The sequence below is a fragment of the Thalassophryne amazonica genome, chromosome 10, assembly GCF_902500255.1.
Source record: "Thalassophryne amazonica chromosome 10, fThaAma1.1, whole genome shotgun sequence".
Lineage (NCBI taxonomy): Eukaryota > Metazoa > Chordata > Actinopteri > Batrachoidiformes > Batrachoididae > Thalassophryne > Thalassophryne amazonica.
In genome coordinates this window covers 6,091,774-6,105,716 of record NC_047112.1, presented here as the reverse complement: position 1 = coordinate 6,105,716, position 13,943 = coordinate 6,091,774, and the positions used below count along the sequence as shown (strand labels likewise).

Below are 13,943 nucleotides of genomic sequence, written 5' to 3'. Positions count from 1 at the left end.
CAGTTCAACTGTCAACCCCACTGAGGTCCTTAGTCTGGGTCTCATTAACGTAAGATCACTATCCTCAAAATCATTGTTTATCAGTGATCTAATTATTGATCATCGCTTAGATATGATTGGGTTATGTGAAACCTGGCTTAAACCTACAGCTATCCTCCCCTTAAATGAGGCTTGCCCACCGGCATACACATTTAGTCACGTCCCTCATGATGTGAAGCAAGGCGGGGGTGTTGCTCTTATTTATAAATCTAGGTTTAGCTTATTAGCTGTTGGGGGTCACAAATATAACTCGTTTGAGCATCTGATTTGCCGCTCTGCTCAGGATATTACGCATTGCCAAAGTCAGAAGAATAAAAAATCAGCCGTATTACTTTGTCACTGTATATTGGCCTCCTGGCCCATATTCTGAATTCTTAGATGAATTTGGTGCGTTTATCTCTAACTTGTCAACTTGAGCAGATAACATTCTGATCATTGGAGACTTTAACATTCATATAAATAAGCCTTCTGATCCCCTCTGCAAATCATTTATAGAAATTGTGGATGCATTAGGATTTCAGCAATGCATTCAGCACTCAACGCACATTAGTGGAAATACCCTGGATTTGGTTCTTGCACGTGGTATTGCTGTCATGAATATTGACATCATGCCTCTTACATCAGTGGTCTCTGATCACTCACTTATTAAGTTTAGTTTCACTGCCATGTTTAGTGGAACAACAACCTTATATATCACTACGGCGATGCATCAACTCCTCAACTAAGACTGAACTCGAAGCTAGACTGCCTGATGTCTTAGCTTCACATTTGACAAATAGACAGTCTTGTGGATAGTTTAAACGCAGTGCTCAAAACTACACTCGCCACCTGTGTTAAAACCGCACTCCCCCAAAACACAGTCACCTTGGTTCAGTGATTACCTGCATGACCTCAAGCATAAGGCTAGAGGTCTAGAACGGAAATGGCATAGTTCAGAAATAGAAGTATTCCACCTTGTGTGGTGTGATGCTATCTTAGACTATAAGCATGCATTATTGGCTACAAAGCGGACCTATTACTCTGATTTGATCAACAAAAACAAGCATAACTCAAAGTTCTTGCTCAACAAGGTGGCAACACTTATTCATGGACAACCACCTGTAGTTCTCTCTCCTTTTACAGCACAAGATTTCCTGGATTACTTTGAGAAGAAAATAGAAGACATCAGGTTAAACATATCCCGGCATGCCTTAACCCAGCCACTACACCCTGCTATTGAGGTGGGCGCCACTACTGAGATATTACCTAAATTTACAGAATTTGAGAATATCTCACTAGGCATGCTGACAAAACTTGTAATGTCAAACAAAAAGCACAACCTGTTTATTTGATACTATACCAACAAAACTGTTTAAGGACCTGTGGCCCACTCTTGGGCCAACTGTGCTGGAAATTATTGATCTTTCTTTAACTTCTGGATCTGTTCCTAAATGTTTCAAATCTGCAGTGATTAAACCATTACTTAAGAAACCTAATCTTGACCCTAGTGTATTGGAAAAACAGTCAGATTCTGTACAGACTTTCAAATCCAGACTTAAGATGCACTTATTTTCCCTTTCGTATTGCTAGCATACTGGTATAGTATAGTTCTACGCTTTTTACTGTTTTAAATAATTTTATTAGTAAACGGAGCGTGCCGCGGCCTCAACTTTACCTAAATTCTGGGTCTTTTAATGAAGCTTAGGGCTAGTGGCCGGCGATCACCTTAGTATCTCTTCTGTTTTTCTTGTTGTTTAATGCTGTTTTCTCTCTGTTTAAGGTGAAGCTCCATCCAGAGATGGGTGTGGTAGTTGTGCCGGAGACCCTCCTGTTCTGTGCTCAACAGCATTTCCTGTATATTTGTTTTGTGAATTGTTCTGTAATTTATGTCTGTAGCATGGCCCAAGCAGAGGGTCACCCCTTTGAGTCTGGCCTGCTTGAGGTTTCTTCCTCAGGGGGAGTTTTTCTTTACCACTGCTGCTCTGGGGGTTAGTAAGGTTAGACCTTATTTGTGTGAAGCACCTTGAGGCAACTTTGTTGTGATTTGGTGCTATATAAATGAAAATAAATTTAAATTATATTGCTCTCACTTCCTGATGACGTTACTTCTGCAGTTTTAAATTTTAAAGTCCTTCACCGGAATATGACTGACGGGGAGATTTAATATTTGGGTTTGCAGTCTCATCACATTTTGTTTAGCCATGGCAACAGGCATGATTTCTCATATGTAAAATATGAGTCAAATGATTTTGTTGTGTCAAAGGAGCCCATGTGTCACTCACATGGTACGCCACCCTAGACTGACCAGACCAAAACATCCTCCAGGTCTGAGGATCTCCGAGAGCACTGCCACCCTAATACGCCGCGTTCCGACCCCCTCACCAACAGGCATGGTGGTCCTTTTGCTGAGATAAAGGATGTTCCAGGTGCTGATGCACAAGATGCGTTGAGTTTGGACATGTATGCTGCTGCGCAGTGGGCAATCCCTTGGTACTGCACCAGGTGTCACATTCAGAAACTGCACCCTTGTGCTCTGGAGTGACTTCTTCTTTTCCAGGGATGAGGATCAGTTTTCTCCCATCCCCTTCATAATGTGTGTCGTGTCCTCAAGTGGCAACCAGCAACTGAGTTCCTCCTAGAGTGCAGAAAGAAGGGTTTTTTTTCCGGTGTCGGCCTTGTTCCAGTTGGCCACAACCCCTAACAAGGAAAATTATCTGCAAGATGGACCACAACAGTTCCAGATTCAGTTTAACAACATGCCCAGGATGACCCTGTGGTAATGGAAGCGTTTGTTCCAAGGACTGCAACAGTCACCATGGATCTGGCAACAATGGCGGAATTGACTTTGCAAAATGTCAGGGGTTACAAGTTCCTGTGTTCTGGTTCTAGTATGGTGGTCAAATACTGGTGCTGTAGAATGTTCTTGTGGGAAAGTGCTTGAGACTCCTGCAAGGGTTTAAGACTCCACAGAAATGCCCAGTTTGTGAACCCTGGCCACAGATTTGCTGTAACTGTCCGAAGGACTCAGTTGAAGTCCGTCTGCACGATGTCCCAGACTTCAAAAACGGTCACGTTAGGGGTTCAGCTGAAAAACAAAACATGAGTGAAACATGAAATCGTGTCGTCAAATCAAAACATGAGACAAGAAATTAACCATTTTTTGTTTTGCACTGTTGAGCATTTTTTTACAGTCACTAGAGGTCACTGTTTAATCAATTTAAGGTAAATTAAAGTGTTTGCACAAGCAACTTGTGGCTCAAATGTTTCTCATAGTTGCGTTGCAGTTTTTCAAGCGTAATTTTGAGCAAAGTTTTATTTATTTTTGCACATTTTATAATTTTATAATTCTACAGTTCATTTGTTAGATTATTTGATCATTTATCGTTAACCCCTTAACGCCTATTGTCGCATATATGCTACAATATTTGACTCAAATATGCAACATACCAAATTGACCAGTATGCCCATTGTCGCAAATTTGCAACATACCATTATTATTATTATTATTATAACATAACATAAAGTCATTACCAAAATTACTATTTATTTTTTGTGTAAAAGTGAAATTAATAATCTCAACATTATTTACCATCTACTTAAAGGCAAAAACACACACAAAACATTTTTTATATACAGCTATATATATTCAGGTGTTAAAGGGTTAATTACTTTTTTTATTATGGAAATTTATGATGTATCATTCTGAAGTAAAAGGTCAGGTCTAAGATCATTTATCCACCACAACACAGACCATTCCCACACCTCAAACTAAATGGAACATTTAAAAAAAATACATTTAAATATGTGTCCTTTCTTTCTTTCTCTCTTTTTTTTCTTCTTTTTTGGGGGGCTTGTACAGTCGTGTGGGCGACACGCTGCTCACTACCACTGTGTCGTGTGTTTCGTCACCATCGCCCGTAAGATTGACATGGTCAACCACCTGAAACGTCACGTCAACAAAGGAGAGACAGAGGCCAGCTACTCAGGTGGCTCAGACGTGCCGTTTGAAGAACCCGGTAAAAACCGAGACCATCATAGTTTTTAGAATTGGGATATTATTACATGATGATGTGTTGTCCTATGTTGAACTTTATTTGAGTTATTGTTATTTAGAAACTTAATTTTTGGGGAAAAAAAGAATGTTTATTTGCATAAAAACCATGTAGCACCAAAGTACTTCTGTTGCTGGTGTTGTGTGTCTAAAATCTGAAGTGCACAGTGTTGCAGGACAGGAACCATGTCCACATACTGAACTCATCTCTTTTTATTGTCAGCAGCTCCCTCAGGTCAGACCTACGAAATCATGAAAGAGCTTGGAACCAATGTCCAGCTGCTCCCCAACCACACTACACCACAGAAAACGGACACATTTTTTAACCGCAAGATGAAAAACAACAGGTGAGTGGCATCGTAAAAATGAGGACTGACTCGGTAACGCTCCAGATGTGTCGTCTTTGCGTCATAATTCATGTTGTCTGTTGGTTCACGCTGGTGTCTGTGATTCAGGCAGTTGGTGTTCTGTTCGCTGGCTGTTCTGGCCGACGAGAGAAGCCCACTGGAGTGTCTGGATGCTTTTGGAGCCACAGGTGAGAAAATGGTGGAAAAAAAAAAAAAACACAAAAAAAAAACACCTCGACTGACTATATCAGCCTCCACACAAATATTTAGTAGGAAATGAAAAGGATTTCAAAAAATAAATCTATTTTAGTGTTGTGCTGATGAGCAGCTAAAGGTCATGGTTCGGTGTTACATGCACCACACTGCAGAACGACCCCAGTCCTGGATGGCAACCACACACGCTGATGACAGGTGCCTCCTGAAAGTAATCAGCTGCTGTCTGCTGCAAACAGGGGAAATGTGGGCGTGTCCATGGACTTCTTAAGCTGCTGGGGTCCAGAAAAAAATGCACCACAAGGTCAAAATGTTGGTGCTAATGTTCCTGATCCAGTGGTACCCAAGGAGGCCTCAAAAAGAGATCATATACTCAACATCACTGGTTGGACTCAACATCGTACAGCCACTCACTGAGGTAGGATGCTACTTCATTCTCATGCGTCACCAGACATCTCTGTCCAGGAACCTCATGACTTCAAAAGCTCTTCTTGGTCTCAGAGGCAGAGGACACAGTCATAAGTGGATGATATTAAGGAGACAAGAAGATGAAATTCTTCAGAATCCATTTTCAGCTCGGTGGATTTGGCCAAAGTAGATGAAGTGTCTTGTCTCAGGACTGGTCTATATATTGGTTGTTTAACTCCTGTGTCACAGAGCCACCTGCCCTGCTGATGTGCCTTTGTGACATGCGTCATGTGACAGATATCAGCTGTGATCTGATGGCGCCGTGCTTCCAGCAAGACGATTTCCCTCCAGCACCTAGAGTCGAGGAGCGCAAAGACTCTGCGTTGACCTTCAGGATATCCAGTTGTTCATCAAAGAATATTTTCTCCATCAGCTGTTGGTCATGTGACTGCCAGCTCACGTCTGTCGCCACCCTCATGTCTGTGCTGTTGGCTGAACCCTGACCCTGATCTGGTCTTTGCAAAGAAATACGCAGGCTAAGTGCTGACCAATGACAGGGCTGTAGCACGAGCGTCCCATCCTGAAATAGTCAGCTGACATCTCGGCTGTGCAGCATCAGGTTCTTCTTCCCGTTCAGGACCAGACCGCAGTTCATACACCGCTAAATACTGTCTCACCTCTCCAGCTGACGCTGCGGCGAGTTGGTGCCTTGTGGAATATCCATAACTCGTATTAGCTCATATTCTAATAACGCCACGTCCAGCCACTCAGAGGCGGCGCTCATAAAAACTTAATGTTTTCTTTGTAACTTGATTCCAGGGAAATTTGTTGCTCAACAGAGGGAAACGTAGATTTAATTGAAAGACAACTTTAGAGAAATGAATGTACTTTTTCAATTAAAACTAAAATGCCAATTATGTTAACCAACTTTAGAAACCAAATGATTAATAATGTATCAACCATCTGCATGTGCTCAGGCATCATGGGGCTCCAGTGGGCCAAACACCTTCGTAACGCGGTCAGGGTCACCATAACGGACATCAACGAAGCATGTGTGAAAATGATCAGAGAGAACTGCCAGCTCAACCACATCCAGGTAGACCGCGGCTCCTGGGATCCTGACGGAGCCGCCCAGGAAGTCCAGGGCGTGCCCATCGCGACAGTGGAGGTCACCAAGATGGACGCCAACGTCATCATGCATCTGCGTTCCTTTGATTACATGTACGTATGCACATGTGGAAATGTTTTGTCTTCTAATTCATTTTACTGTTTATTTAATCTGTGATGAGTTATGACAGTGAATTTAGACTTTGAGAGGACTGATATGAGTGAGTTTATTGATCACATGAAAATAATCATTTGTATTGGTAATTGGTCAACTTTTCGGCTTGTAAAATATGAGAATTTATGGACTTATATAAACATAAACTTACTTGAACTTTTGGTGAAATTCTATGGTACCTACATTAATGGTCTGTGTCCACCAGCTGGAGCTATTGCTCCATTTCAAGCACCTCAAAAAATACAGGGATCGTCCCCTTAAACTGTAAGTTTAAGTAAACCTTAAACACTGCTCACTTCCCATGACAAACCTCATATGTGCTGCCCATGTCATGTTACCGCCCGCTGCCATGTGCGCACTTAGTGAGTCAACTTCAAAACAGTCTCCACCCCTACCCATAAAAGTTTGGAAAGCACTCGCAATTTAGCAATCGTTAAATAGGATCTACTTTTTGCGGATGATGTGGTTCTGTTGGCTTCATCTGACAGTGACTTCTGATACTCACCCAGCAGGTTTGAGGATGAGTGTGAAGCAACTTGGATCTGGAGCCATAGTCTTCTGTCCGAAAAGGGTGGGTTGTCCCCTCTGGGTCAGGGGGAAACGATTGCCTCAAGTGGAGAAGTTTAAGTACCTTGGAATCTTGTTCATGAGTGGGTGCACGTTGGAGCCTGAGATTGACAGACAGATTGGGCCTGGACTCTCTGAGAGGGACTCTGAGTACAGTTGCTTCGTCACGTTGAAAGGAGCCAGTTGAGATGGTTTGGGCATCTGTTGAGGATGCCCCCGGTCTTCTCACTGTGGAGGTCTTCCAGGCACATCCAAATGAAAGGGGACACTGGGGAAGACCCAGCACACGCTGGAGGGATTAGATTTAACACAGCACCTCAGGATCAACCAGGAAGAGTTAGAGGACTTTGCTGGGGATAGGAAAGTGCGGTTTGAGCTGTTTGGTCTACCGCCTGGACCCAGACAAGTATATGTATGAATATATGTGATTTTATTCAATCAGGCCCTTCTTTGCAGTGTGACATTTTTTTTTTTGTCATCATAATTGGTCTACGCTTGCGTTTTACAATTTCCTTATGCAGATGTTTAGTCTGTGACAGTGTTTGGATTCTGAAGAAATACTCCATCAGTTAAAATCATGAAAAGATCCACCCAAAAATGTGAAAATAGAGCCCCGGTTGAAAAACATGACTGTTTCCATTAAAACAAATTATTTGGTGAAAACAAAATAAATAAAAAGTGAAACAAATAAAACAGATTAGCTCACTAAAATGGACAGGTGTTAAAAAATCTGTAGTATTATTCACAGTATGTAATCTCTTTGCTCTCACAGTCACTTGGACCCGTTCGGTACGTCGGTCAATTACTTGGATGCAGCATTCCGAAATGTCCGGAATCTGGGAATCGTGTCTGTGACGTCCACAGACACGGGCTCCCTGTACGCCAAGTCACCCAACGTCACCCTGCGCCACTACGGCTGTCACATCGTACGGACGGAGTACTACAAAGAGCTGGCTGCACGTATGGTAGTCGCCACGATTGCCAGGTACCCCTGATCTCATAACAGTAATGTGGGAACCGATGCAGCTTCCTGATTTCTCACTCTGTGTTGGCATTCTCTGCAGAGCAGCAGCCCGCTGTAACAAAGGCATCGAGGTGTTGATGGCGGTGGCGTTAGAGCATTTTGTTCTGGTGGTGGTGAGAGTCCTCAGAGGTCCATCCCAGGCAGACGAGGCAGCCAAGAGGTTGCAAAGACTTCTCCACTGTCAGTGGTGTGAGGAGCGAGTTTTCCTCAGTCATGGACACATGGTGGACGGTGAGTAAATGGCGACTTTGGTTTTTCACTCGTGTACATATGCAAAATGCGCACACTCTCTGCTGTCCTCAGTTAGGTGATGTTAGAGTCCGCTGTCTGCACAGCAGAAGATGCACAATATTGGTTTCACAATAAAAATCTATGACTGGAAAAAATAGTGTAATAGACTGAAAGTCACAAAATGCTAAACAATGCAGATGCATTTGAAATGTTTTAACAAATCATCTTTTAATGAATGTTGCTTCAGATTTGCAGCAGGTTTGGGTGATGAAGCTGTCAAGCAAGGAAAGTGTGTCGAGAAGGTGGAGGGAGTATTCTGAGGAGCTGATGAATGGAGAGAGAGACAGAGAGAGAGAGAGAGAGAGATGGCCCAGATGCAGATGACATTCCAGTGGAGGCATTGAAATGTTTAGGAGAGATGACAGTGGAGTTTTTAACCAGATTGCTAAATAAAAATCTTGGAAAGTGAAAGGATGCCTGAGGAGTGGAGACAAAGTGTCCAAATTATTAATTTTAAGAACAAGGTTGATGTGCAGAGCTGCAATAACTACAGAGGCATAAAGCTGATCAGCCACAGCATGAAGTTATGGGAAAGAGTAGTAGAAGCTAAGCTTAGAAAACAGGTGAAAATCTGTGAGCAGCAATAAGAACTTTATTCATCTCAAAGGAATTTTTTTTTTTTTTGCCAGAGTGCCGAAACAGTAAACATTGCTTCTTCTTTTTTTTTTCTTTCTTTTAACAGAGAAGTACAGAAGCTTGAATCTTTGACTGGACTGGGTTGCTTGACGCGAGGACGTTTTGCTTCAAATCACAGAAGCTTCCTCAGCTAAAATTCTTGCTCTGGTAGTCTGACTTCTGTCTTGACTCTTGCAGAGAAGAATAAAGAGAAGCTACAAAAGCTGGAGTTTTAAACCTAACCAGACCCCTCCTACCGAGAGGCAGACTGCTATAGGCTAGTGACTAAACAATAGCTCTAATTGGCACCTAATGTGCTCTAGTTAGCACCCTCCTAATGACAGGGCAGCTGCCCTCCTAATGATGGGACGGATGACTCTCATGATGACATGAATGACTCATTACCATGAACAAAAGACTGAAACTCCTTTGACCTGAGTACCCCATTGTAAACGGGACAAAGCGTGCCTCAGACCCCCTCCCTGGTTGAGGCTGGGTTTCAAACGTTTCACAAAGAATGACTCCTTGACCCTCTCTCAAACCATTTCTTCTCTCTGGTTAATATTTTAACTTCCTTGTCCTCAAATGTGTGGTTAGTGTCTTTAAGGTGGAGATGAACTGCAGACTGAGGTCCACTGGCGCGCTCTCTGCGGTGCTGGTATAGCCTTTTGTGTAAAGGTTGCTTCGTTTCACCTATGTAGTGTTCGTTACAGTTTTCCTGACATCTGATAGAATCCACTACATTGCTCTGTTTGTAACTAGGGATCATGTCCTTAGGGTGAACTAATTTCTGTCTCAAGGTGTTAACAGGTTTAAAGTAAACTGGGATTTTGTGCTGTCTGAAGATCCTCTGTAGTTTTTCCCCTACTCCTGCTAAATAAGGGAGAGACACTCCTCTTCTTCTTGTCTCCGTCTCCTGTCTATCTGGTCTCTTTGTTCTCTGGGACTTCTGCACTTTGTCATGGTAATGAGTCATTCACGTCATCAGGAGAGTCGTCTGTCCCATCATTAGGAAGGCAGCTGCCCTGTCATTAGGAGGGTGCTAACTAGAGCACATTAGGTGCTAATTAGAGCTATTGTTTAGTTACTAGCCTATAGCAGTCTGCCTCTCGGTAGGAGGGGTCTGGTTAGGTTTAAAACTCCAGCTTTTTTGGCTTCTGTTTATTCTTCTCTACAAGAGTCAAGACAGAAGTCAGACTACCAGAGCAAGAATTTTAGCTGAGGAAGCTTCTGCGATTTGAAGCGAAACGTCCTCGTGTCAAGCAACCCAGTCCAGTCGAAGATTCAAGCTTCTCTACTATGGAAACCACCTGGACAACTGAGAGCCTTCGCAGAAACTTTTTTACAGAGAACCGTGAGCACAACGTGTTTATGTAAATTGACTGAAGACGCTTGCACAAGATGTTGACAGTATTGCACATAGCTCTGAGTAACTGAAAAACTCTGATCGTGTGCTCATAACTGGAGGGTCGTTAAGTTGATTTCCCCAGCTGTGCTGTCCTCATAACCACCGTGAAGTTGCCCTTGAGTGAGCTCCTTAATTCTGCACTGTTCCATTCTCCTTTTTCAGTAACCCAACAGTTCAGACTTGGAGGTGCTTTCAGGATTGAGTGTGAACAAGTCACGAGTGAAAAGGAAAAGGTTTTTTTTCTTTTTGTTTTTACGAGAGATATTGCGGAGTCATATTGTCTGGTCATGTTTGTTTTTTGATCCAGCTCCAGTAACATGCCCATGGTTCCACAGTCAGAGTTCCAGCAGGACTGATGGTCTGACATTAACAAACACCAGAACAACGTGATGTGATGCTGTTTGTGTTCTTTAGTTCTTACAGACAAACTGCCCTGTAACTGTCACGGGAGTCTGCCGGGAAAGACTGCAGTCCAGCTGGGACCATTATGGTAAAGTTTACAGTTCTACTGTTTACCTCAGCACAAATAAACACAGCATTCAGCCACAAAGTAGAAGATCATCTGTGCATGTGGTCAGGTGCTTCTGAACACAAACAGTTTGTTATCAAAGTAGACAGCCCTGAGGAAGGAGATGAGCCAGGTTCAGGGGAGTTCTGATGAGGCAGATGTGGAGTTTTGGGAAATATTATGACAAAGTCTGGAGAGGTGGAGGTACATAATGGAAAGAAGGGGAATGAAAGTAAGCAGGAGGAACACTGAGAACATGCCTGTGAGGGCAGTGGGATGGTTCAGTTGAAAGGAGCAGAGGTGGTGAAGGTACACAAGCTTAAATACTTGGGGTCAGCTGTCCAAAGTAATGGAGAGTGTGGTAGAGAGGTGAAGAAGAGAGTGCAGGCAGGGTGGAGAAAGATGGCAGGAGGGATTTGTGACAAAAAAATATCTGCAAGAGTGAAGGGGAAAGTCTACTAGACAGTAGTGAGACCAGCTATGTGGCTCATGTGACGCGGCTCGACAGGATTAGAAATGAACATATCGGCAGGACAGCACAGGTAGGATGGTTTGGAGACAAAATTGATCAGAGAGGTGAGATTGAGATGGTTTGGACATGTGTAGAGCAGGGACCAAGGGTATATAGAGAGAAGGATGCTGAGGATGGAGCCACCAGGCAGGAGATGAAGAGGGAGGACAAAGAGGAGGTTTATGGATGTTTTGGGGGAGGACAATAAGGTGGTTGGTGAGACTGAGGAAGACTCAGAAGACTGGATGAGATGGAGACCAATGAAGACCTGGTTTTGGGTCACTGACTGTCCACACTTACACAAACGTGTGTGCGTGTCCAGGTCGGGCCCCCTGTTCAACACAGGCTTCCTGAGGAGGATGCTGTCGGCAGCGGTGCAGCACAGTATGGACGACATCCAGCCACTTGTCAAAACTCTGATCTATGAGTCCGAGTGCACCACCCTGAAGTCTTTAGTCCATGGACAGACCGCTCTCAGCAACCAGGGTAATGGCTGCACGCTTCACTGCACACTGTGCGACGTTTGTAGATCAAACACAAAAGAAGTCCACCAAAACGTGACACACTGCTCTGATGTCTGCAGTGGAATGTGGCGTCGTCATCAAGACCTTACAGAACAGCGAGGAGTCGACCTCGGCTGATCAGACCAGTGAGTGATGCTCTTATTCCGAAATTCTGTCCAGTTCGATCCTACGTGGAGGAATCTTCTTGGTTTGTGTGCAAGCTCTCCATCAGTAATGAGTTTTGAATACCTTCTGTGGACTTGGATGGCTCCAGATTCTCTCTTTTGGTGGAGAGGATGTTAAATTTTATCCACTTTTAAAATAATTATTTCCTGCAGGAAAGAGGAAGACAGGAGAGGAGTCAGGGAATGTGATGAAGAAGCTGAAGTCTGACGCGTCTCTGGAGCACCCGCCGTTCTACTACAGCATCCATCGCCACAGTATCCGAGGCATGAACATGCCCAAGTAAGTGACATCTGACCTCCTGGAGGCTGCTGTTGACGTGTCCCCGGAAATATCATTGTGTCAGTCCTATCTTGTAACTTGTGTGAGCATTTTAAAAGTCACCTTATTTTGGACTATAAGTGTCTGTTCCAAATTACTCTGACCTGAATTGACAGCTGTCAATCATCAGGAGTCTACATGTCTTTGTTGTTCTGAGGGCTGGTTTGACAGATGACAGATACTGATCCAGGAGATGAGACACAACTTTACCAGTTGATTTATCCTCACCTATGGTCATCAGCTTTGGGTTCTGACCAAGATTCCTTTGTGGAGCATCTCAGCTTTCTCAGAGACAGGGTGAGAACTAATCTCGGCTATCTGGAGGGACTCAGAGCTTCTTCAGATACAAAAAAAAAAAAAAAACTGTGGAAGATGTCACCTGGTTGTATCCCTAGGGATGTCTTCCAGGCACATCCAATTGGGCGGTGGCCTCGGGGAAGACCCGGGACATGCTGAAGGGATTATATTTCTGTACCAGCTGGCTTGGGAATGCCTCTGGAACCCCCAGGAAGAGTTAGAGGACTTGGTCAAGGATAGGGAAGTGTGGGATGAGCTGCTTCCATTGCGGCCCAAATAAGTGCCGGAAATTGAATGTATAAAAGAAACTCAACTAATTCAAGAACTAGAACATGTTGGTGGGACAAAGTTGTGGTACTTGTAAGCCTTCAAGCATGAGGTTTGTGAACCATGTTGCCGTCTCACAGGTTCTTATTTCTTCTTTCTGCAGGCTGAACAAGTTTCTACAGTACCTGACAGATGCCGGCTTCAGGGTCAGTCGTACCCACTTTGATCCTACTGGGGTTCGGACCAGTGCAACATTGGAGCAGTTTAAAACTGTCCTAACAAAGTACAGCATTCCCACGTACACAAACGCCCCCACCACCGAGGACACGGTTTGAGAAGCAAAACCTGATCTGGAGACGAGCATCATATTTGAAAAGAAACCCTGGGTTCTTTCTGTTAATAGTTAATCGTCGACGTGTCTGGAGGATATTGGCGGCAGATTTCAGTGCAAATTTAAAATCAGTGGGTTTGGATTTTTTTTTTTTTTTTTTTTTTTTTTTTTTTTTTTAAATCGTGGCTCAAAGAGTCCCAGAAATGGTGAATTCTGGTGACCTTTGGGCACATTTGCACGAGCATCTAGTCAGTCTATTATGCTAACCTTTGAAGAATGAAATGTCATCCACAATGCTAGTAAACAAACAGCAGAGCTCCTCCCCTACTAAGGTATGAGGCTTTCATGAACCACAAACACATCCGTTTTGAGACTGGATAGTACAAATATGCTCCCTTCAAGTTAGCGCCAACTTTTACCCAGGTAGTAATCACGCTAGTTAGCTTAGCCCAGTCGGGACAGCAGTTCACCAAGACAGCTAGCTTTGAGAGTTAGCATGGTGCTAGGACAAAGTTCAGCACGTGGAGGTTGTTTTTAAATAAATACTTTGATTTAAAAAAAAAACGACCATGTTTATTGGTTATTTAAATAAATAAACCTTTAGTTTTGATTGTCACTGCCTTAAGACAGCAGGATGCAAACGAAGAGCGCAGGCTTCCATCCAGATAAGTTTGAGCGACCTGCCACTCTGTAGTGTGACCACGCATTAAGAAGTGAATATGGTCACCTTTGCCTGCGATAGATAAACTGGCTTCCTGTCCAGGGAGTACCCCACCTCTCACCCTATGACTGCTGGGA

The 13,943-nt window shown here is 43.6% G+C and overlaps 1 protein-coding gene across 1 annotated transcript in view; it reads left to right on the top strand.

Annotated features, from left to right (window-relative positions):
• The window catches only part of trmt1l (tRNA methyltransferase 1-like), a 36,167-nt gene extending 22,351 nt beyond the window's left edge, over positions 1-13,816 (top strand). The window contains exons 6-16 of the mRNA XM_034179357.1: positions 3,878-4,034; positions 4,296-4,416; positions 4,525-4,604; positions 6,015-6,258; positions 7,659-7,871; positions 7,951-8,141; positions 10,639-10,714; positions 11,566-11,729; positions 11,827-11,892; positions 12,085-12,211; positions 12,978-13,816. Coding sequence (XP_034035248.1) covers positions 3,878-4,034; positions 4,296-4,416; positions 4,525-4,604; positions 6,015-6,258; positions 7,659-7,871; positions 7,951-8,141; positions 10,639-10,714; positions 11,566-11,729; positions 11,827-11,892; positions 12,085-12,211; positions 12,978-13,149 — 1,611 coding nt within the window. The 3' untranslated portion in view covers positions 13,150-13,816. The remainder of the gene's footprint in view (positions 1-3,877; positions 4,035-4,295; positions 4,417-4,524; positions 4,605-6,014; positions 6,259-7,658; positions 7,872-7,950; positions 8,142-10,638; positions 10,715-11,565; positions 11,730-11,826; positions 11,893-12,084; positions 12,212-12,977) is intronic.
• Positions 13,817-13,943: the final 127 nt, after the last annotated feature.